Below are 24,686 nucleotides of genomic sequence, written 5' to 3'. Positions count from 1 at the left end.
ATCTCATCTCATTGATTGGACATCAATTGGCTGACACCTCACTCCAATTAGCTCTTGGAGATGTCATTAGTCTAGGGGTTCACATACTTTTTCCACCTGCACTGTGAATGTTTACATGGTGTGTTCAATAAAAACATGGTAACATTTAATTCTTTGTGTGTTATTAGTTTAAGCAGACTGTGATTGTCTATTGTTGTGACTTAGATGAAGATCAGATCACATTTTATAACCAATTTGTGAAGAAATCCATATCATTCCAAAGGGTTCACATACTTTTTCTTGCAACTGTAGATGGAATAGCTGTTACTGTTGTATAAGGTATGTGGATCTCATGTCTGATCACCTCGGATCGCAATGTAATTATATTACGATTATATTCAGTGATGTCAGTAACAGGAGGCGGGGCTGTGACAACCTCTCAGACATGATATAGAGGCTGGTTGTCAGCAGTAATAGATGGAATAGCTGTTACTGTAGTATAAGGTGTGTGGATCTCATGTCTGATTACAATGTAATTATATTATATATTATATTCAGTGATGTGAGTAATGGGAGCTGTGACAAACTCATGGAATAAATTCATACTTCCATATAATCCGATTGTAGGTCTCAGGCTTATGATGGAGAACAAGCCGGAGCCCGCTGCTGAGGTCAGCCTGATCTGTGAGGAAGACTTATTGGACAGTATCTTCTACGCATGTGATACAGAGCACAGAGGTGGGGAGTTGAGGGTTATTGAAATTATGGACTGACGAATTTGTTGCTTGTGCCAATTTTGCTCATTTTCTACGACAGGTAAAGTGGCAGTGTCCAAGATTGTGGATTACTTGCGGCACACAACTAGTCGTGGCTCTGAAGATAGCGGCCTAAGTGAGCTGTGTAACATGTTGGACCCTGAAAAGAGGGACATCTCCATGGACCTTGACACCTATCACGCCATCATGAGGGAATGGGTGGATGACTGCAGAAACAATGGGTGAGCAACTTGAAGGGGGTATGCTTGATTGCTCTTTCTTCTTACCTCATGGGGTTACTCTGTTATACTAGAAACAGACTAGAAGTCAGAGGTTATTGGGCGAGCTAAGCACCAATTCCCCTATATATATATATATATATATATATATATATATATATATATATATATATAATATAATTATTTTTTTTAGTTCATATAGGACAGAAAACAAAACCAAAGAGTCCATCCTGGCTGCAGAAGATTCTTTGATAAAACTACGAGAGGGTCTTATTGCAGGTAAGAAACTATTGTTCCAAGAGAATCATCATTTTTACATACATAGTGGCCATTGTGTATTGAGGAACAAATAAAACCACTTACATACCCTGCTTATTACATGGTGGATCCCATCTTTATGATGGATTCAAAACTCAATGGAGGAGGCCCCAGGAAAATTGCCCCTTCTGTCCTGTAAACATCTAGTTCTGATTGCACCTGTATGGTCTCATCCTTCTCTAGAATAAGCTCCACTGCTCTCAATCACCACACCTGGTCGTACCTGGTACTGCACTACCCTACATCACACACCTGGTCATACACTGTAGTGCACTGTACTACCCTACATCGCCACACCTGGTCATACCTGGTACTGCACTACCCTACATCACCAGCCACTGATCTCTAGAACAGGGGGATATCGCGCTCTCTCTCCTCACTGCCTCATAGGAAGTAAGACCAACTCAATAGAAACTCTAGGGGCCCATCTTGCTCCCATTTCATGTAGCGAGAGGAGCGGGCGTGATATGCGTGTGCTTCTCTCCCCTCGTTGTAGAGATCAGTGGGGGTCTAAGTTGATAAGTCCCTACAACTTATAAAGTGATTGATAGCATTCTCTTTGTAAGGGTCCATTCACACGTCCGTAGAATGGGTCCGCATCCGTCCCGCAATTCTGCGGAACGGGTGCGGACCCATTTATTCTCAATGGGGATGGAAAAGATGCGGACAGCACACATTGTGCTGTCCGCATCTGCATTTCCGGTCTGCGGCTCCCGAAAAAAAAAAATGTAACCGGTCCTATTCTTGTCCACAATGGATCCGCAATACGCTACGGACGTGTGAATAGACCCTAAGAGTGTATACACAGGTAGCTGTCGGTCACTGATAACATGACCCCCGTGTACAACTGAGCTCAGAGAGAGCAGAGATATTAATGTATAAAATGCAGGTTTTACTGAATCTTTTCCTGCAAAATTATATATCAATCTTCCCAGCTCCTCCTGCTCTATAACCTGGTGACTGCCAATTGCACTACATTTCATGGTGACCGGTTATAAATATTAAACCCTATCAGCAAATCTGTCCCGTTGTGCTTTCCTTGTGTTTAGTGCGAAGAATTTCTGGCACCACTATGAATGTAACCTGTGGAAGTCTGGAGGCTTTCGGAGGCGATGTATCCAGAGGAGATCTGTGAGTGGCAGTAATATCTCTTATATCGGTGCAGTATATATCATAGAACAGGATTTACTGCCCTTGCAGGCACCACATAAGGGATCACACTATCAAATATGTGGAAGGAACACCCTGCACCCCTGCCGATCAGGTGTAGCCCTGGCACCGTAAATCAGCGTAAAGACTACACAGCTCTGCCAACCTTGTAGTGGAAGGTGCTTGTTACTAATGCGCTGCTCCTATTGGAGTCAATGAGAGCAATGCTGTAGTAATGAGCTCCCTCCACTATAAGGTTGACAGGATGATGAACAGCTGATCGGCAGGGATGCAGGTTGTCAGACCCCCAACATCAACTAGTGATGGCCAATCCTGGGGACAGGCCATCTCTTGGTAACGGCTGGAAAACCCCTGTAAATTCTGTTGCCAACATTTCACAGTTGCGTTTTAGCAGGGATCAGCAAAAAACGCATCCATTTCTGATATTACAAATATCGGCGTCAGTTATGAACGGATCTGATTGTATTATCTTTGAAAATAGCCATGATGGATCCGGCAGTAAAACCGTTGTAAGTCAATGGGGAACAGATCCGTTTGATATTGTGTCCAAGAAAATGGATCCGACACCATTGTGTGTCCGTTTTGCTCAGCATCCCATGCCGGACAGAAAACCACATCCGTTCTGTTCAGTTTTGTTCCGATTGATAGTGAATTCGGACAAAACTGAAGCGTTTTTCTCTGGTATTTAGATCCTCTACTGGAAAATTTACACAAGTGTGAAAGTAGCCTAACACTATAAGAATATAGAGTGATTGTAACTTGTCCTGCTCGTACAGAGGAGTTTGTTACAATTTATCATGTATGTAACCGCTATAAGGCCTCTTGCATACGGCGGTTCTGCAATACACAGGGCACCAGCCATGTGCATTTCGCATCACGGATGCGGACCCATTTACTTGAATGGGTCCGCAAATCCGGAGATGCGGTACGGAACGGAAGCACTACGGAGTGCTTCCGTGGTGTTCCGTTCCGTGTTTCCGTTGCGCAAAAATATAGAACATGTTCTATTTTTTTGTGGAACGGACGGACTGCATTCAAGTGAATGGGTCCGCGATCCGCATGCGGCTGGCCCACGGTCGGTGCCCGTGCACAGCACGGGCCCGGCCAGCACACGCCGTGCGCAAGAGACCTAAGCCTGGAGTCAATGGCTGGAGTGATCTTGCAGTACACAGTCTGTCCAGCAGGGGGCTCGGCACACTTCAGAATAGTAATGTGCATAGCCCTGACAGCGGGTATAACCTTTTATATAAGGCTTCTAATAGTATTGGTGAAGACAGTGCAGCTTGCAAAGTTCCCCTTCCTGACTACACCCTTCGTATATATGTTATCAATGGAACGTACTGATCCACAGTAGATCATCTCTCTAATCAGATATTCTACACATTATCTATTCCTTCCCTATTTGAGGTTTTCAGCTGAACTATGTAAAATGCTCCTGCAGCTCTTTCTCCTGTGTAGCAGTCTATTGGTATCTATCTGTTAGTACATTTATAGATTGTTTCCACTTACCTGCTCAGTGTCTGCACAGATCTTGCTTTGATGACTTGCATTCTGAAAGTGTCATTTTTACATGTATTTTACACAGTTGTCTGATCTAGGAAACAGGGTACAGCAACATAGTCAGTCAGGTTTCTGCATGCAGCTCTGAAAGCTAAAATTAGGAGTGGATTCTAAAAGGAGAAAAAGTATAAAGGAGAGATTTTTATTTTTTATTTTAACTCCTGGCTTTGGCTTCCAAAATTGCATCCAGAAACTTGGTCGTACCCTAATTGCCCCTGCATTATTGAACCAATATCCACCAGCAGAATAGTGAGAAGCTCTGGAGTATAATGCAGGCCATGTCTAATACGGAGTTACTGAGCTGTGTATAAAGAGGGGTGATCTCCTGCTTTGGGACATGACTCATGACCCTATTTTCCCACAGCGACACCTCTGACCTAATCACCTGCATTGCTGATCTTCAATATAACAACCAGAAGCTAAAGGAGCAGCATGGCAAACTGAAGGCGGCCATCGAAGCGCAGGAAGAGTCCAACCATAGGCTCCTGGAGGAAAATGAAACGTTACGCAACCATTGGAAGAGGTAACATCCCATATGCCAGTTTTGACTTTTTCCCCCTAATCCTCACTATGCCATCATTGGTTTAACTTCTTGCAGCCTCCTTGTCCCTAGTGTAATTCTCAGGCCATGGCAATGCAGGTTACTGAACCACTTGCCTTCCTTTCGGTAATGGCTGGAATTTGGGGCAGAGCCTTTAGGGGAGGCCCACATGACGGGGGTTTGGTTCAGAGAGACCCCGGGGGCTAGGGATAGGTCAGTGTGGTTAGAGGAGTTGGGTTAGGGAGAGCCCGAGGGGTAGGGATTGGCCAGTTTGAGTTTAGGGATGGGGAGGTGTGGGAGCGGGACCAGGCACGGCGGGCACCTTCTCATATCCAGGGGAGGAAGGTGCCCCCCAGCATGACCAAGATATCAGGAGGCACAGGGCTGCTGCGAGGTCTACGGAAGCGTGCAAGCAGCCTGCTTTCACCAAGGCAGCAGCAGAGGGGAAGCTCTGCCCCTTTTCAGCTTTTCATGGAGAACAGCTCGATCGTTCCTGGCTTGAGCCCAGCCGGGGGACAGTTTGGAATCCATTTCTACAGGATCCGGAAGGTCATCGCAGAGGAGTGGACAACTGGAATCAGGATCTGCGGCTGATGGGGTCACAGCAGCCAGGTGAGATACCGTGGGGACCTTTAGCACAGTTAGTGGCTGGTATGGGTAATGGGGGTGGCAGGGGGCCCCAGATGGATTTAGGTAGGGGCTTGGGGCAGTTAATGGGGGGGGGGGGGGGGGGGTTGGCAGGCTTATTAGCAGGGTGAGGTATGGGGGGGCATCCCCATTGCTGTCATGGGGTCTGGCGGGGGCCCCTGAAGTGTCCGAAGTTGTGGGGGGAGGTTGGTTAGGGATAACGGGTAATGTGGCGTTGGTACAAAGGTGGGCGGCACGGCAGAGGAAAAAACGGTGAGGTTGGATGATAAAGCAAGAGGGGAGGTATATGTTTGTTTTGAGGGCCCGTTGGGGGCTCATTTAAAGCAGGAGGTAAGGGAGCGAATTTGGAAAGTGGAATATGTGGAGATTTTTTCTTTGCTCCCGTTGGAGAAGTTTAACCTGGAAAGGGCAAGGAGAGAAGATGGCAAGAAAGAGGATGAGGAAAAGTAGAGATATTGGTTACAGGCGTTTGCCATATTAGCTAGTCTGATGAGGGAAAAGGCGCCTGAGTGTTCGGCGCTGTTTTGCTATTTGGACACGATTGGTGAAGCGTATCAGGTATTCAGGGGGATAGATAGCATGGCTGTATCTTTGTGGTTGAAGGTAACTGCGCCAGTTAGATCGGGTCAGCCATTTCGATGGGAATCCGGAGGTGGGGGTCAATCCAACATTGCGGCAGCGTACGCAAGGGGATTGTGTTTCTCGTATAACGAAAGGGGCTGTAAATTCAGAACAAAATGCAAATTTAAGCATGAATGCTCCATATGTGGGGGATCCCACGGTGCGGCGCGATGCTTTAAGGCAAAGGGGTGGCGACATCAATAGCAAAAGGGGAGACGCCGGTCCGTCTAGAAAGGATGGAGCCGTTCCTTGATACCCGTAGATACCCGAATAAAGGGGCTGCGGCGTTGCTACGGTAGGGGTTCTCATGGGGTTAAAATACAGTTTGTTCCAGGGGATGCAGTGCTGTTAAAAAGGAATTTGAGGTCAGCTATGGAACATCCGGAGGTAGTGGCAAAAAAACGAAACAGAGTTCATGCTAGGTAGGATGGCGGGCCCGTTTTCTGAACCGCCGCTAGCAAATTTGCAGGTATCGCCACTGGGGGTGGTCCCAAAAAAGGAGGTGAATAGGTTTCAACTTCATCACCTGTCTTTTCCAAAGGGCTTGTCGGTCAATGACTGTATTGACCCTGCCTTGTGTTCAGTGGTTTATACCTCATTTGAGCAAAGGCTGATATTGAGGCGGCATTTCGGTTATTGCCAGTGCATCTGGATTGTTTGCATTTGTTGGGGTGTTTGGAACAGGGGATTTTTTGTAGATCGTTGTTTGTCGATGGGTTGTTCCTTGTCGTTCGCCTATTTCGAGACGTTTAGCTCGTTTTAAGAATGGGCGGTGGCGAATATGTCAGGTTGTGAATCCATCATTCACTACTTGGACAATTTTCTTTGTATTGGGCCCCCAGATTCGAGCATTTCTGCATTGTTATTGCACACTTTGAGTACGTTGTTTGGGGTTCCATTGGCAACGGAAAAGACAATGGGGCCAGTCACAGAATTGAGTTTTTTGGGGATAGTGATTGATACGATTAGGATAGAATATAGACTGCCTATAGATAAGTTGGAAGACTTGAAGTGGGAAGTAGCGAGGATTATGCCCATGGGTAGGGTTTTTAGAAGAAGGTTAGCGAGGGCGACGGCAGGGGTAGTTGCACCACACCATTACATTCGTTTGGGTAAGGAATTACGGGCGGACTTGCTAGTTTGGAGCTCCTTTCTGGAGAGTTATAACGGTTGCTCGCTATTCATGGGGGAGGTGGTGGACTCGTTTTTGATTTCCAGCTGTTTTCGGATGGGGCGGTTGCGGTTTTGGTGTTTATTGTGGGGGTCAGTGGTGTGCTGGTGGATGGCCAGTTAGTTGGGTTGAAAAGGGCTGGGTGAAGAAATTAGCGTTGTTGGAACTTTTTCCTATAGTGGTGGCGGTTATGTTGTGGGGGGAGGTTTTTCGGGATAGGAAGGTTCGTTTCCACGGTGATAATTTGGGAGTGGTTCAGGCAATAAACGGATTGTCGGCCTCATCACCTTTAGTAGTACGGCTGCTACAGCGGCTGGTATTAGTGTCTGTCACTCAATACCTGGGTGGTGGTGATGCATGTGCCGGGGGTCGATAACTGTGTTGCTGATGCTCTCACTCGTTCACAGTGGGAGCGTTACCGGCAGCTGGCCCCGGAGGCGGAGGAATTTGAGCTGCAGTGCCCGACTTGTCTGGGATCTACTGGAGAGACTGTAGCAGGGCTCATTTAGGCATCACTGGTGCCTGGTACGTGGGCAACCTATTTAAAAGCGTGGCAGTATTGGGAGGATTGGTGCATTAGGTTGGATGTTGGGAGCGAGGATTTGGAAGTTCCTTTGTTGTTCGTAGGTCATTGTAGGTAGGAGGGTTGGTCGGTGAAAAAGTAATTTCTGGTCATTCGGGCATTAAAAGGGTGGGGGAGGATAGTAGGAGGCCGGTGTCTTTTGCAATGCTTTTGGAGTTAGCGGAACAATTGAAAGGGGTTTGTAGTTCAGCCTGGGAGGTTTGTTTTATTTAGGCTAGCTTTTTCTTTGGCATTTTTTGGGCCTTACACTTGGGGAGTTGGTTGTCCGTCAGGTGGGAGGGTTGCTTAGGGATGATATGGATTTGTTCCACGATTGGGTGGAATTCATAATACGCTGTTCCAAGACGGATGTAGAAGGAAGAGGGCGTAGAGTAGTGTTGTTCGGTGTTCCGGACTGCAATGTGCCCTGTGCAATTTATGGGGCAGAGGTAAAGGTTGGGGTTTTGCTGCTGTTAGTGCATGCTGATGGATCCTTTTTGTCCTGATTTCAGTTTACAGCGTTTTTTTTATGAAGAGTTTAGATCGGTTAGGGTTGGGGCAAGCGGGGTATTCAAGCCATTCGTTCAGGATTGAGGCAGCGACTGAGGCGGCTCGGTGGGGGTTGGGAGATGAGATTATAAAACGTGTTGGAAATCCTTTCGTTTTGGATCTTATATCCACTTGAATTGAATGTAGTTTGAGGGAGTTGGGGAGGGGGGGGGACATTAGAGGGGTTGCGGGTGTTGGCAGCACTGAGTGTTGTTCTTTGCTTCGGTTTTTTCATTACAGGTGCAGTACCCATCCTAGAGTGGCTCTTGGGACATTCATATGTCTCTTAGGGGGCTGTCCGGGCAGCCGTTCGGCCGGACGGTCAGTAACTAGGTTTAGATCGGCGGCGTTGGTAAGGTGGTTGGGTCATAGGGGCATGGTATGGAGTGACGTACTTTGTTTTGTTAGGCAGGATAGGGCGCCTGATGTGTTAGTGGTGCATGTGGGGGGGGGGGGTAATGATTAGGCGGCGCGGCCATTTCAGGAACTCGTAAGGGACATTAAGTTCGACATGTTAAGTTTGTGGGCTTTGTTCCCAAAATTGATGGTATGGTCGGACATAGTTCCGAGGAAGGTTTGGAGGGGTGCCAGATCGGTGGAGGCTGTGAATAGGGCCAGAGTTAAAGTTAACTGGGCGATGGGTGGCTTTATGGCCAAGAATGTGGCGGTAAGGCATATGGAGCTTGAGAAGGGTGTTAGGGTTTTTTGGAGATCCGATGGAGTGCATTTAAATGCAGTAGGCCTGGATATGTGGAGTTTGGCCATACAAGAGGGGATAGAGAATCTTTGGGAATGTGGAGGGACACACAGAATTAAGGGGTCAAGTCTGTGCGTTTGTGGCGGTGGAAGGTCCTTGAAGTTGGTTATATTCGCAGGTGAGGATGATGGGAGGGCTCCACGGTTAGGGCTGGACTCCCATGGTGGGTGATCAATTGTGGTGCAATTAAAGGGGGCCATTCAGTGGTGTTTCTGAGCTGGTGGGCAAGTTATTTAGGGCTTCAAGGACCTCCCCCGGAAGTATTTGTCATTGCTATGATTATGTTGATGTTTTGCTAACAGGTTTATGGATATACAATTTATGCTAATAAACGGCTGCTGTGGCCAATTTAATCCAGCCAGGTGTCCGAGTTTTATTAAGGTTTGATGGGGTATACAACATTGGGTTGGAGATTTATTGGTGGGAGGGGGTTAGATAAAGGGCAGGTAAGTATGAAGGGGTGACCGAAAAGTAACCAATACCACCGTCATGTGTGGCCATTATTCTAATACATGTAGCTACATATACACAGTAAGTACTGTCTGCTGTACAGTAGACCACCTCGCCATGCTGCACAGTCTAGTTATAGGACCCCCGACTATAGGATTCGGTGAGTCACTGGTTTTAGTATTTTTTTTTTTATGGTCCTCCTCAACCTGAAGTGTAGTTATAAGGGATCTTATCCCAGACACATAGGAGAAGATGGTAGATGTGGGGAGGGGGCTGTTACGGATTTTTCACTGAGGACCAACTGCTTTAGCTCACCCCTCTGTCCTTACCCAAGTTTCTCTTCAGTAATTTTTTTCCATCTTCCTGTGTCTTATAGTGCTCAGCAGTCCATCACCAGAGTGCGGACCCTTAAAGGTGAAATAGAGGAGTTAAAATTAAATATGACAGCACTGGAGGAGTCCAAGTCCCAGCTGGTCGCACAGAACAAACAGATGGTAATCAGGTTTGATTTTGCCCGTTAAAATGTAATAAATTTTTATTTATTTTTTTAAATTTTTTGCTTTGTTTTTAGGAAAAAGAGAATTTGTCACTAATCCACAAGATCAGCTCTCTACAGGACGAGGTGGGTGCAAGACTTGCTTGGCAGTTAGGCCTCTTTCACACAAGCGTGACGGATTGGCTCCGGATGCGTTTAGGGTGCATTCAGTGAAACTGGCACCATTTTGCAAGAAAGTTCAGTCAGTTTTGTCTGCAATTGCGTTCAGTTCATTTTTTTTCCCGTGTGGATGCAATGCGTTTTTCACTGAAGCCCCATTCACTTCTATGGGGCCAGGACTGCATGAAAAACGCTCATGTACACAGACCCATTGAAATGAATGGGTCAGGATTCAGTGCGGGTGCTATGCGTTCACGTCACGCATTACACCCGTGTGAAAAACTCGCTCGTGTGAAAGGGGCCTTACTGAGAACTGGATTCTGTTGGGCGGACCCCTGCATTAAGTTTTAAGGGGAGCACTGCCAGTCATAGACTAGACATAGGAAACAGTGACACATGCTGGTTATATTAGATGTTTTCAATCCAAACTAAACACAGTGAAGGGTTTGAGTGTTTTAATACTGATGAGCTATCCTGAGGATAGGTCATCAGTATCTGATCAGTGGGGGTCCAACTCCCAGCACCTCACCGATTTTTATCTGTTTAGAAGCAGTGAGCGCCACAACCGATTTTGTATTTTTATTCAAATGTAACAGTACAAATTTGTTACACAGTGTACAAGGTGAAATGAGCAAGGCAATACGTACAAAGCATTTGGCAGGTGAAACTAAAATGAAGTATCTAATGAGGAGGAGTGAGGAGGCTGTGGCGCTCAACGTAGCTCCGCGGCCTCTTCAAACGGATGATTTATGGGGCTGCTGGGAATTGGACCCCTACCAACAAGATACTGACTACCTATCCTGAGGATAAATCGTCCGTATTAAACACTCGGAAAAAGTTGTTAAAGCCGCGGTTAATATGATGGGTGGGCAATTTAAAGGGATTGTCTTTGTTTTATATTGATGACCTATCCTCAGGATAGGTAATCAATATCAGATCCGCAAGGGTGCCTGGTTTCAGATCCCTGCCGATCAGCTGCTTGAAGAGAAAGCAGCGCTTGTACAAGCGCTGCCTTCTCTTCATTGTTTATCCAGCTTGCTGCTGCAACTGCAGTGGTGAGCAGTGTAATTACAATTATGGCGTCGCCATTCACTTGAATGGGATGGCTCCGTTCTCTTTCAAGTGAATAGGATGCGGCTGTTCCATAGAGTGAATGGGGGACCCCTTAAAATATTAACATGACTACATATAGAGGATGGAGACCAGTGCATTGACTACATATGCATCACCACACACATACAAGTGACAGTTCTTCCTGGATCTTGATGTCTTGTTTCATTCACAGAATTTGCGCGGCGCCCTGGAAGTTGAGGAGATCAGAAATACTTTGTCTCAAGTCACTGATAAAGTTGCTGAGCTCCAGGTAATATCCGGACTCTGTGTCCACTGGGAGTCTCCATCTCCAATAAAACCCTATACAATGGGGGGGAAGGAGGGTGATAATAGTTTGGAATCCTCCCCTGTTCATTATTTTCTTTGATCTTTTCCCTCCAGTTACAATTGACTGATTTGGAGAGCGCGCTGCAGAAGAAGGATGCAGGATTGTTGGTGGTCAGTGGAGTATTATAGCCCCTTTATCACGGCAGTCTCTGAAGTTCTACAAATTCCTAATATTGTGTTTTTTAATTACCATTTATAAAATCTTTGCTTGCTGCCAATGAATGTTGACATTTATTATTTACATTCAGTGGCCGAAAACACATTATGACCTAATACACTGCAACAACTTCAAAGTATCAGCCAAGGCAATCCTCTGTTTAACCAGTTGCTCCCTTTAGGGGCAGATAAAGTACACCATAGACCTTGGGATGTTCCCCAAACCTTGGGGAACGTCATATGTACAGTCAACCCCCATAAATAAATTCAAAGCCCTAATATGGACCCTAGACAAGAAAAACGATATATTTAGTTCGAGGCCAGACAACTTGCCCTCTTCTCTCTGACATGTTTCAAGTCTAGGCCTATATAATATCATGATCTGAGGAATCATGCTAAAAAAAAAGAGCTGCGGAGGGGTACATGCCCACAGTGGCTGTGCTGCAGTTATTGCTGCGCAGCAGAAAATGCACATGGTTTACTGCCACTTGGCTTTTAAGTGCTTCACTTGGATTTAAGTGCTTCACCCAGCACTTGAGGTTTTTGCCACCTGGTTCTGAGTCACTTGGAAAATAACTGTACTACAAATGCATTGTGTGAACATACCCTTAACAAACTTTAGCTTTGCTATACATTAAGATAATTATACTAACCTGAGGGTCATTTCTGAGACTCTCAACTTGCCATTACAGAGGTAGCTGCCATCTGGGTTTTTGCTCTTCCAGCTTCTGCCCCCATGCTGCCTTGTATGTAGTGCATTTATCATATATGAAAAAATTAGTCCTTATAGTTCCAAATTAAAAGCATTGTTTTATTAAATGTATTTAAAAACAACTGATAAGGCAGTAAAAATATTAATGTATCACCTCCATGTATGACAACGTATTAACACTCTACGTTATCTCTGTAAAATGAAGGCCAGTTTGACTGACCATGGACCTCCTAGGTGCCCCGGGCAGCCACCTGAACCACCACTATTATAATCCGCCGCTCCTCTTCTTCTTTATTGCAGAAAGATCTTTATGTCGAAGAGATGAAGTCCTCACTAATGGAGTATAGCTCGGTCATCGAGGTAACAACGTCCTCTTTATCTACCCACACAATGGAAGGAAATATTTTTTGTGATAGTGCTTCTTTAAAGGAGTCCTGAACCCCAGGCCTGGTTCACCTTGTATGACACTTTTTTCCAAGATAATGTAGGTGTTCTCTGATTTCTTTAGATGCTACACTCTTCCTGCTTCTTAGAAGTTAGGCCATGTCTTCTTTGCCATCACTTCTGATTAGCTAATGGCTCACAGAGGGAAAGGATTTTGTGTAACAAGCCATTTTCTAGGGGAGAGTCATTCAGTAGGCACAATTGCAAACGGCAAGCTTTAAGCTTATTAGAGCATCCGTAATGGGGTATAATATTGAAGGAGGCCTCATCTGGTGCCTTTTAAACCTAACTTTCTTCATTAAAGGGGGAAAATAGCCCTTGGACAACTTGTAGTGATAGTCAGGTCAGACGTTCATGTGAGTATGGGTTGACCTTGTCAGCCTTTATTAGGCCTAAGATTGCTCCCACATAATAGATGCGCCTGAAGACTCAGTTGGTGGAACGCCCTCTTTAATTCTCCTTTCTTCTAATGTCCTTCCCAGAACTTGAGAAACGAGAAGAGCAAAATGGAGAGTAATCTGCAACGAATGGAGCAGGAGCTTCTCTCGTGAGTCCCACAAGCAGATACCTTAGATTTGTGACCTTAAATCATGATCCTTTATCTTATGACTGGATTAATTCTGCATCCATTCCAGGAATGGAATAAACTCTCCAATTACCTGCCAACTTAATCGTGTCATTAACGGAGGCCCGAACTCGCTGCACACAGAGCTGGAATATGCGCAGCATTCATTAGAGGTGACCGCCATGTGAATTTACTATGTAACTCCAGATGCATTTTATTTTTTTACTTTGCTCAAGTCACCTGCATAGACATGGTTACATAATGATATTGTCTGTCTGCAGCCACCACTAGAGGGAGCTCACTGCATATACAGTGCCTATTGAACTCCATAATATATGCGTCTTTACTAATATCCCTCTAGTGGTGGCTGCAGGCATTCAGAATATTATGCAATTCTTCTGTGCAGGAAATTTGGAGCTATGTATCTGAAACCGAAGTTCTGACTCCTGTCAAGATTAATTAAGATTAAACTGCTTTTAATATTTTTTTATATTTTTTTTTACCTAACTGAAAAAAAAAATTGTGGTGAATGGAAGACATTTATGCTTCCTAAAGGTCTCTATCTTTGCCCACTGAGCCTCATCTTCTGTGCCCAGGTGTCTACAACTGACTGGATGTTCTCTGCCGGACGAACATCTTCTCTTGACGTCACGTTGGATCGGGAGGTTTTGTTGTTGCTTCAAGGACCTGGCCACGAACAAGTAGCTGCAGATTTCAAAGCTGTTTTGCAGACACTGGTGAGGATGGTGGTTGGTTGTTTTAGTCCTTGTGTAAAAACCTGGACCGCAGGGGAGAGACCTCGAAGAGGATGGGAGTGGTGGTAGTTACTCATGGTGACCTGTCCTTCAGTTCTCCCTGGGCCAAGTGTTCAGTATATGGCGGGGTGCAACCCTTCTTTCCTTGATGCTGGATATGTGGATAGCTGGGTGCAAGGCAGGAGGACAGGTGCAACTGCACAGCGGGTGGATGGTGGTGGAGGAAAGTACCAGGACAGTTTTGGTTATAATAAACAGTCTCTCTTTACTGAACAGATGAATTGCAGCACATACAGCTTAAATCGGCACAGGTCTGAGGTATAGTGGAGAGTAAGCTTTTCCCAATAGTTGTTTATAAGCAGCAGCAATGCTTGTAGTAATCCTCCCTGAGTCTCGCCCCAAGTACACTTTGCAATCTTCCCAAATAACCACAGGCATGCAATTCCATTCTCATTGAACCTTTCTGCAGTTCCCAGTATGCGGGGTGCAGAAACTAGATCTAGGTGACCAGTCCATCTCAAACCGTGGTGTGCGCAAAAAGAATATATCTTTTCCACAAACAGTAAAGTCTTTTGCCATAAACTAACTAGCTTGATGGTTCTGTACCTTCCAGAAGTCTGTTCTGTTTCTGTCAGGGGTAGTCTTTTGGTTTAGTTGATGAAGGTTCCCTGGACCAGGCTTCCATCTGGTTTCTACAGCTATCTCAGGGTGTTGTCAAAGGGGAGGATAGAGCTCCCTCAGCCACTAGAGACAAAGGGCAACTGCTACATCTGCACCCTGTATAGGTACACCTTTTATCCTATGAACCCACAGAAGACTATGAGGTCTGGTTGGCTGATGAGGCTGTTTTTGTTTTTGTTTTGTTTTTCTCTCCAGCAAGAAGACACCAGCACAATATTCGACCAACTGTTGGTCCCCCTCCAACATCTGATTGGGTCAGATATTGATGTGAAGGTTCTCTCTGGGAAGATGCTGGAGGTAAACATGTCCCTAGAGTGTGTGTTATGGTTAAACAGAAAATGCTGCAAAAAATACATAGGAGGAGTTTTTCTTTACCCTATAATCTTCATGTCCTTTGTGTGGTGTTTCTTCATTCCACTTCATTTGCCATTCTGTAATCTCAGAAAGCGGTAAGAGTCCCTATTTGCATCCATATTGGTTGTCATCCAACTTTACCAGTAGCAGAAGAAGAAAAACATTGCTATTATCCTGTCTGAACAGACACCAGATTTTACTGGGGCTTTTATTCTATAGGGTCGTATTTTGGGTCATTTCCGCTTGAACCTTATGCTTCTCCATAGATATTACAAAAGGATTTGCGGGAAAGGAGGAAAATCTGGGAGCAAAGCCTGAAGCAGCTTGGGAAGCATAAGGATTCTCTGGACAAGGAGTTTGCACAGTTATCTGGAAATCTGCGGAGGATGAAAACTGAGCAGCTCCACCTGAAAAAGGAACTGACTGCCAGGTGTGTAATGGGGAGGGGAAAGGTCATCTGCTCCATGTGGTGACAGAATTATATGACCAAATTATCTATACTTAATATGTGGATCCTGCAAAAAATGGAAAATTGCACATGCGAGTTGGCTTATTGACTATAATGGGTAAGTGTTGTCCATTTTATGCTTAAACAGCATACAGACATTAACGTCAGTAGTCTGAATGGGCACAATCCTGACATCTCATAGGAAGTAATGTTTAAATAATCTACCCAGTCAAATCTATGCACTCCATAGGGAGCAGTATTATAGTAGCTATACCCCTGTACATAGGGGCAAGAGTTATAGTATATCCTTGCACATATAGAGCAATATTATAGTAGCATTTCTCTTGAACATAGAGACAGCATATTTGTAGTCTTCAGACCCTTTCACTTATTTTTTTTTTATTTAATTTAATTTTTTTTTTTTTACATTTTAAGTTGTGACCTTGTGCTACAATTAAAAAAAATCCAAAAAAATCCAAGCTTTCCCCAGTCAATCTGCACATGACAAAGCATATCGGAACAAAAACCAAGCCATGAGGACAAAAGAACTGCCTGTAGAGCCTAGACACAGCATTGTGAGGAGGTACACATCTGGAGTAGGGTACAAGAAATGTGCTGAAAATTCCCAAGAGCACAATGGCCTCCTTAATTCTTACACCACACCAAACTAAGTAATGAGGGGAAAAGTAAGAGATGACCAAGAACCCAATGGTAATTTGATTGACCTCCAAATATCCTGTGGTGATGCTGCCTTATTAGTTTTGTGTGTGTCACAGTGTTCCTACCTGGATACAGTCACTCCCCAGGGTTAGGTTCTGAAGCAATAAAGGGGAGAGTGATGGTTGGTGGAGTAAGGGTCTAGTCTTAGTAACAGTTTAACATCTTTAGGCCTCATGCACATGAACGTATTTTAATTCAGTGTCCGTTCCGTGTTTTTTGCGGACCCATTCATTTCAACGGGTCTGCAAAAAAAAAACGGAAGGTACTCCTTGGGCATTCCGTTTACGTATGTCCGTGTTTCTGTTTCGCCAAAAAAAATAGAACATGTCCTATTATTGTCCGCATTACGGACAAGGATAGTACTGTTCTATTTAGGGCCAGCTGTTCCATTCCAAAATTCTGTGTTCCAAAATACGGAATGCACACGAATGTAATCCGTATTTTTTGCGGATCCGTTTTTTGCGGACCGCAAAATACATAGTCGTGTGCAAGAGGCCTTACTTGAATGAACTTCCATCCAGACAATATTGGATCTTTCTCTTGGCTCCAGCAGGTTTTGGGGTAAACTGGCAGGCAAACTTGGATACCTTGCTTTCTCGTACTCTGGCTTTGGTCTGGTAGCTGGACTTTTTGACAGTTCTGGTATCTTTTGAACATTGTGCCTTTGACTGTTGACCCCATCATAATACTCGGTCTGTAAACTGTAAGGAGTTATGGTGCTCTATGAGCTGCTTCCCTTCAGAGACTCCTGCTGTAGGAGGCGGGCCATTTCCCTCCCGCACCATGGATCTTCTCTCTCCTTCCAACTCTAAACTATCCCTAGCTTCCTGTGACCCTTCTCTTGGTAGGAAGCAGGACTAGCCCACTCTAGCCGAACAGGGGGGAGAATGAAATGGTGAGTTCCATTCTATCTAGAGATCTTTCTCTGTCAGATACATTGCCATCTGCAAGTGAACCAGGCATAGTACATGAACATAACTGTTTCACAGCAATACTATTAAGGCACAGTGTAAAAGGACCTGGAATAAATACACAGATTACATTATTGGTTAGCCATTAGAGATGGTAGCAGGGTATAGGAATGGTAGTGCACACTCTGGGGTACTACCCTTTGTACACATGGCAGAAATTACAAAAAGGGTCAACCATCACTGCAGCACACCACCAATCCAGGCTTTATGGCAGAGTTGACAGAATGAGTCTCTTCCCCCAATAAAAAGACACATGAAAGTTTTCAAAAATAAAAAAAAGCACCTAAAGGAATCCTACTGTGAGAAAACAAGAATTTTTGGTCTAATGAAACCAAAATTGAACTTTTTGGCTTAAATTCTAAGCATCATGTCTGGAGGAAACCAGAAACTGCTTATCTTCCCAATACCATCCCTACAGTGAAGCATGGTGGTGGTAGCATCATGCTGTGGGGGTGTTTTTCAGCGACTGGAACAGGAATACTGGTTGTTTGAGGGAAAATTGAATGGAGCAAAGAGAAATTAAGGAAAAACTGATCCGGAGTTATCTGGGTCTTAGACTGGGCTGAAGGTTCACCTACCAACAAGACAATGGACCTAAGCACATAGCCGAGACAACACAGGAGTGGCTTTGGGACAACAACATTGTGAATGTCTGAGTGGCCCAGCCAGAGCCCTGACTTAAACCCAATCAAACATCTCTGGAGAGACCGGAAAATTGCTGATTGGAGCATCCACATCCAAGCTGACAGTTTGAGGATCTGCAGAGAAGAATGGCAGAAAATCCCCAAATCTAGGTGTAAAAACCTTGTGGCATCATACCCAAGAAGACTGGAGGTGTAATCACTGCCAAAGGTTCTTCAACCAAGTCCTTAGTAAAGGGCCTGAATACTTACTGTATGTCTGCAAGATTCTAAGCGTTACTTTTAAAGTAAATTGGCAAAGATTTCTAACATTGTTTTCACTCTCTCATTATGGGATATCCCAGTCAGATTGAAGGGGCGTAGGGGGGGGGGGGGGGGGGGGGGGGGATTGAACTTTTTTTTATTTTAGCATAAGGCCACAATATAACAATGTATAAAAACTGAAAGGTTCTGAGAGTTTTTTTTTTTCTAAATGCACTGTAGGACAGTATTATACTTATAGGGGCAGTATTATAGTTACATTCTTGTACCGTACATAGTGGAACAGCCTGATATGGCTGATAACAGGGAGAATTACTGTATATGGTATTCAGCTGCACAGGAAACAGAGGAGCCAGACTACAAAAGTAGTACCCTTTTAAAATTCCTTGACCCACATGAGGGGGTTAATGAGCTGTACTTGACATTTTGGGGTTGTAGAGATTTGGCAGTGTGGAGCAGGAGATTTTGTCCTTGATGGCGCCTGTGTACTGTATTCATGATGTGTATGTAAACATTACTTAATCGTTCGGCGAAGCGTCATGTAGGGAGACAGATCTCTCTCCCGCCACTGTACTGAAATCACGTCATGCAAGCATTTACTGCTCAGCACCTCCCCTGACCTTTGCTAGGTTTACTGCTGGCGCTTAAGAGTCTGTTAGGGTTTTAAGCTAGACATGTCAGGATGATGTGACTGTTTTTTTTTTTTGTTTTTTTTTTTGTTTTTTTTTAACAATTAAGTTGTTTTGCTTTACACTTAAGGCCTCATGCACACAGCCGTTGTGTGTTTTGCGGTCCACAAAACACGGATTTATTTCTTTTCGGACCACTGAACGGAGCAACAGATGCGGACAGCACATGAAGTGCTGTCTGCACCTTTTGCGGCCCCATTGAAGTGAATGGGTCCGCAACCAAGCCGCAAAAACTGCGGCTCGGATGCGGACCAAAACAACGGTCGTGTGCATGAGGCCTAATACTGAGAGAGCAGCTAGAACCAGCCCTGTACCTCACATGGAACCAGAGATCTCCCCATTCATTGCTCTGCTAGAGTTAGTCAGGTCCATAAATATTGGGACATCGACACAATTCTAACATTTTTGGCTCTATACACCACCACAATGGATATAAAATGAAACTAACAAAATGTGCTTTAACTGCAGACTGTTAGCTTTAATTTGAGGGTATTTACATCCAAATCAGGTGAACAGTGTAGGAATTACAACAGTTTGCATATGTGCCTCCCACTTGTTAAGGAACCAAAAGTAATGGGACATAATAATCATAAATCAAACTTTCACTTTTTAATATTTGGTTGCAAATCCTTTGCAGTCAATTACAGCCTGAAGTCTGGAACTCAGACATCACCAGACGCTGGGTTTCATCCCTGGTGATGCTCTGCCAGGCCTCTACTGCAACTGTCTTCAGTTCCTGCTTGTTCTTGGGGCATTTTCCCTTCAGTTTTGTCTTCAGCAAGTGAAATGCATGCTCAATCGGATTCAGGTCCGGTGATTGACTTGGCCATTGCATAACATTCCACTTCTTTCTCTTAAACTCTTTGGTTGCTTTTGCAGTATGCTTTGGGTCATTGTCCATCTGCACTGTGAAGCGCTGTCCAATGAGTTCTGAAGCATTTGGCTGAATAGGAGCAGATAATATTGCCAGAAACACTTCAGAATTCACCCTGCTGTTTTTGTCAGCAGTCACATCATCAATAAATACAAGAGAACCAGTTCCATTGGCAGCCATACATGCCCATGCCATGACACTACCACCACCATGCTTCACTGATGAGGTGGTATGCTTAGGATCATGAACCGTTCCTTTCCTTCTCCATACTCTTCTCTTCCCATCCCTCTGGTACAAGTTGATCTTGGACTCATCTGTCCATAGGATGTTGTTCCAGAACTGAGGAGGCTTTTTTAGATGTCGTTTGACAAACTTGAATCTGGCCTTCCTGTTTTTGAGGCTCACCAATGGTTTATATCTTGTGGTGAACCCTCTGTATTCGCTCTGGTGAAATCTTCTCTTGATTGTTGACTTTGACACACATACACCTACCTCCTGGAGAGTGTTTTTGACCTAGCACACTTTTGTGAAGGGTGTTTTCTTCACCAGGGAAAGAATTCTTTGGTCATCCACCACAATTGTTTTCTCTGGTCTTCCGGGTCTTTTGGTGTTGCTGAGCTCACCGGTGCGTTCCTTCTTTTTAAGAATGTTCCAAACAGTTGTTTTGGCCACGCCTAATGTTTTTGCTATCTCTCTGATGGGTTTGTTTGTGTTTTTTCAGCCTAATGATGGCTTGCTTCACTGATGGTGACAGCTCTTTTGGATCTCATCTTGAGAGTTGACAGCAACAGATTCCAAATGCAAATGGAACACTGGAAATTAACTCTGGACCTTTTATCTGCTCATTGTAATTGGGATAATGAGTGAATAACACACACCTGGCCATGGAACAGCTGAGAAGCCAATTGTCCCATTACTTTTGGTTCCTTAACAAGTGGGAGGCACATATGCAAACTGTTGTAATTCCTACACCGTTCACCTGATTTGGATGTAAATGCCCTCAAATTAAAGCTGACAGTCTGTAGTTAAAGCACATCTTGTTTGTTTCATTTCAAATCCATTGTGGTGGTGTATAGAGCCAAAAATGTTAAAATTGTGTTTGATGTCCCAATATTTATGGACCTGACTGTATATCAAGCTGACCGCTCAAGGGGAGTGGCTTATCTCCTGGAGCTCTCTCCCTATTACAGCTCAGGGGGTGTGTCCATGCTCTCCCTATCACGACTCAGGAGCCAGTTGAAGGATGAAACTGAGCATGTGCGGCAAAAAGACAAACAGTAGGTGGCGGTATACAGATACATTTTATTAACTAACCCAGTGTCTATGCAAAATTTTTAATTACATGCAATTATAAAATAATTCAGAGCCTGGTGCAGGTTTAAAAACTGTAGATTATTTTTTGCTGAACAACCCCTTTAATGTCTCCAAACTGTAAAGATGCCCCTTAGTGCCTGCCCACACAATATTGTGCCTCCAAAATTCAAATGCACCTAGCCCATGTTCCCATGATGAATTGAGCAGATCTCTCACTGCATTTCTGGTCCAGTCAATCCTGTCTGGGGCTCGGCACAGCAGGTGCGATGACGTAAGTGAATCATGCCCGCCTGCACCAATGGCATGTTACAGGGTGAATTAGGAAGAAGGGAGCAGACTGCTCCTTGCTTCACCATTTTATTCAACTGTATCTGCGTCCAGAAGAATCTGATACAGTGGCAATTGGGACACATGGCCGAATTCCATAACTGGATCCAAGATGAGTGGGAGGCATGCCTTCTCATAGTTCATTTTCTTTTCCCACCTTTGTGGTTTTACACTTCCTCCCTCTCCAATCCCCATTATCATGTAGTTTCTGCCCTTCAGTCTCCTTTTCCATTAATTGCAGTTTTCTTTACTCTTTATCTCCTGTGCCTTTCATTGTCAATTCTTCTTTTACGGATCTCAGGGGCAATATGTGAGTGTAATGGTGATGATGTGCCGAGTGAGGGTAGTAGTACTCACAGTTCAGTTGTCCCCTGGGCTGGCCTGCAGTGCAGGGGAAGACGGCACTAAATCCTCGGGGGCACTCTCTATTGCAGGGAACACCAGCCAGATAGAAGTTGAGGTGCCCTTGATGGTAATGGGTATGCTTGGAGTGCTTTGGTGGCTGGGCCCCTGTGTTGTTTGTGACGCCAGCACCATAAGGTGCAATTAGGAGATAGAGTTGAATGATGAGGGGCAGTAGTTGAACTAAACAGGAACTTTACTTGTCTTGCAAGAAGTATAGCAGCACTTTGTCATAAATACAGATGGTAAAACTGTAAATCTCAATAACAGGCTCAGTGAGGTGGTGGATATAGGTTCCAGCTCAACTGTATAGGAATGATGATCTTACTTGTACTTGGTTCCTGATCTTGCTCTGGTTACTCAGCCTTTCAATAGCAGTTTGGATCCTATGTAAGTTCTATTCTGCACTTAGCAATTCAGCAATATTCAGTGCTTCAGCAATTCAGCAACCCAAGGGCGGTCTCCCTCATGGCAGGCAAACTCTCTGCTCCATTCTTTGCTGTATTTTGTGCAACTTTTCACAATTATTGATCCTTTACTGTAATACCCCTTCCACGGATTAAGAGCATAAGTCCTAGTCTTGGACTACAAAGGTTGAAGTAGCTTCACTCCCTGGGCTAGGCCCAGGACGACAGAGATTAGTCTGTCTCCTCTCCTCCTGACTTCTCACTCCTAATCTCCTCTCTAACTTCCTGTGTCTGACCTATATAAATGGTGTTAAAGTGACACCTAGAGGTGGACATGTGTAATGCATTGAACCAGCCTGAAATGGGAATTTAACAGCATTGACAAAGGAAAATACAAGAAATGACATAGGATGGCACAAACAATTTTGGAGTGTTCCCATCCACCTGGAGTGGGACACTACAGATATCCAATATGGCCCCCGTCAATTCCCAGACACCACAATATGCTTACCTGTGTAGATGGCATAGCAGGATTAGAAGTACTCACTCCCAGCAGCCAGACACAGGATTTGCCTACTATATACGTCTGTGAAATCAACTTTGAGGTTCACCTAAGGCTGAGGACTTCAGTAAGCTAGGATCGAAGGTCAATGTGAAAGGGTTACGAATGATTAACGCCCATAGTTGCATAGATTGAAAAAAGGTTTAGGTTCAGTCTTTCTCTGATCAATTATACGACTTTATTTGTGAGATTCATTATAACAATCAGTGCCTTTTGCTATTAGATAAGCATCTAGCTCTTTTTTAAATGATTACATAGTATCTGCAGTTTCTACTGTACCTCTTGGGGGTGTGACATTCCATAGTTTGACTACTCTAACCAGTGTCGGACTGGGGTGCCTAGGGCCCACCAGTAAAATTTATTTTGGGTGCCCACTGTACAGATGGATTCAAATATTACCTGCTCACACAGCATGATGCTACCAGATGATTGAATATGAGGGTCCCTGCAGCAACTTTGAGAAGGTAGGTCCTGGGGAGAAGAGGACACCGGCAGCTTTCCTCTCTACCTAGAATTCATCTCAGCCCTGATTGTGTCTATAATAATAAACTGGGGAGTTTCTTTAACCACTTAAGGACCACAGGTTTATACCCCCCTAAAGACCAGGCCCTATTTTACAAATCGGCACTCCACAACTTTAGCGGTTTATTGCTCGGTCATGCAACTTACCACCCAAATGAATTTTACCTCCTTTTCTTCTCACTAATAGAGCTTTCATTTGGTGGTATTTCATTGCGGCTGACATTTTTACTTTTTTTGTTATTAATCGAAATTTAATGATTTTTTTTTGCAAAAAAATGACATTTTTCACTTTCAGTTGTAAAATTTTGCAAAAAAAACGACATCCATATATGGTTTGGGTAAAAGTTATAGCGTTTACAAACTATGGTACAAAAATGTGAATTTCCGCTTTTTGAAGCAGCTCTGACTTTCTGAGCACCTGTCATGTTTCCTGAGGTTCTACAATGCCCAGACAGTACAAACACCCCACAAATGACTCCATTTCGGAAAGTAGACACCCTAAGGTATTCGCTGATGGGCATAGTGAGTTCATAGAACTTTTTACTTTTTGTCACAAGTTAGCGGAAAATAATGATTTTTTTTTTTTCCTTACAAAGTCTCATATTCCACTAACTTGTGACAAAAAATAAAAGCTTCCATGAACTCACTATGCCCATCAGCGAATACCTTGGGATGTCTTCTTTCCAAAATGGGGTCACTTGTGGGGTAGTTATACTGCCCTAGCATTCTAGGGGCCCAAATGTGTGGTAAGGAGTTTGAAATCAAATTCTGTAAAAAATGGCCAGTGAAATCCGAAAGGTGCTCTTTGGAATATGGGCCCCTTTGCCCACCTAGGCTGCAAAAAAGTGTCACACATGTGGTATCGCCGTATTCAGGAGAAGTTGGGGAATGTGTTTTGGGGTGTCATTTTACATATACCCATGCTGGGTGAGAGAAATATCTTAGTCAAATGCCAACTTTGTATAAAAAAATGGGAAAAGTTGTCTTTTGCCAAGATATTTCTCTCACCCAGCATGGGTATATGTAAAATGACACCCCAAAACACATTCCCCAACTTCTCCTGAATACGGAGATACCAGATGTGTGACACTTTTTTGCAGCCTAGGTGGGCAAAGGGGCCCATATTCCAAAGAGCACCTTTCGGATTTCACTGGCCATTTTTTACAGAATTTGATTTCAAACTCCTTACCACACATTTGGGCCCCTAGAATGCCAGGGCAGTATAACTACCCCACAAGTGACCCCATTTTGGAAAGAAGACATCCCAAGGTATTCGCTGATGGGCATAGTGAGTTCATGGAAGCTTTTATTTTTTGTCACAAATTAGTGGAATATGAGACTTTGTAAGAAAAAAAAAAAAAAAATTTCCACTAACTTGTGACAAAAAATATAAAATTCTAGGAACTCGCCATGCCCCTCATGGAATACCTTGGGGTGTCTCCTTTCCAAAATGGGGTCACTTGTGG

General features: G+C 44.3%; 1 protein-coding gene across 1 annotated transcript in view; it reads left to right on the top strand.

Moving 5' to 3' along the window:
- The window catches only part of LOC121005009 (inositol 1,4,5-triphosphate receptor associated 2-like), an 88,243-nt gene that overhangs the window by 6,818 nt on the left and 56,739 nt on the right, over window positions 1-24,686 (top strand). The window contains exons 2-16 of the mRNA XM_040437502.1: window positions 607-717; window positions 796-976; window positions 1,176-1,252; window positions 2,341-2,422; window positions 4,386-4,544; window positions 9,697-9,814; window positions 9,892-9,942; window positions 11,261-11,338; window positions 11,470-11,526; window positions 12,584-12,643; window positions 13,210-13,274; window positions 13,363-13,465; window positions 13,889-14,029; window positions 14,924-15,025; window positions 15,349-15,512. Of these exons, the coding sequence (XP_040293436.1) occupies window positions 607-717; window positions 796-976; window positions 1,176-1,252; window positions 2,341-2,422; window positions 4,386-4,544; window positions 9,697-9,814; window positions 9,892-9,942; window positions 11,261-11,338; window positions 11,470-11,526; window positions 12,584-12,643; window positions 13,210-13,274; window positions 13,363-13,465; window positions 13,889-14,029; window positions 14,924-15,025; window positions 15,349-15,512 (1,549 nt within the window). The remainder of the gene's footprint in view (window positions 1-606; window positions 718-795; window positions 977-1,175; window positions 1,253-2,340; window positions 2,423-4,385; window positions 4,545-9,696; window positions 9,815-9,891; window positions 9,943-11,260; window positions 11,339-11,469; window positions 11,527-12,583; window positions 12,644-13,209; window positions 13,275-13,362; window positions 13,466-13,888; window positions 14,030-14,923; window positions 15,026-15,348; window positions 15,513-24,686) is intronic.

Source organism: Bufo bufo, chromosome 1 (genome assembly GCF_905171765.1).
Source record: "Bufo bufo chromosome 1, aBufBuf1.1, whole genome shotgun sequence".
In the NCBI taxonomy this organism is placed as follows: domain Eukaryota; kingdom Metazoa; phylum Chordata; class Amphibia; order Anura; family Bufonidae; genus Bufo; species Bufo bufo.
This window is presented reverse-complemented; position numbering and strand designations above follow the sequence as displayed.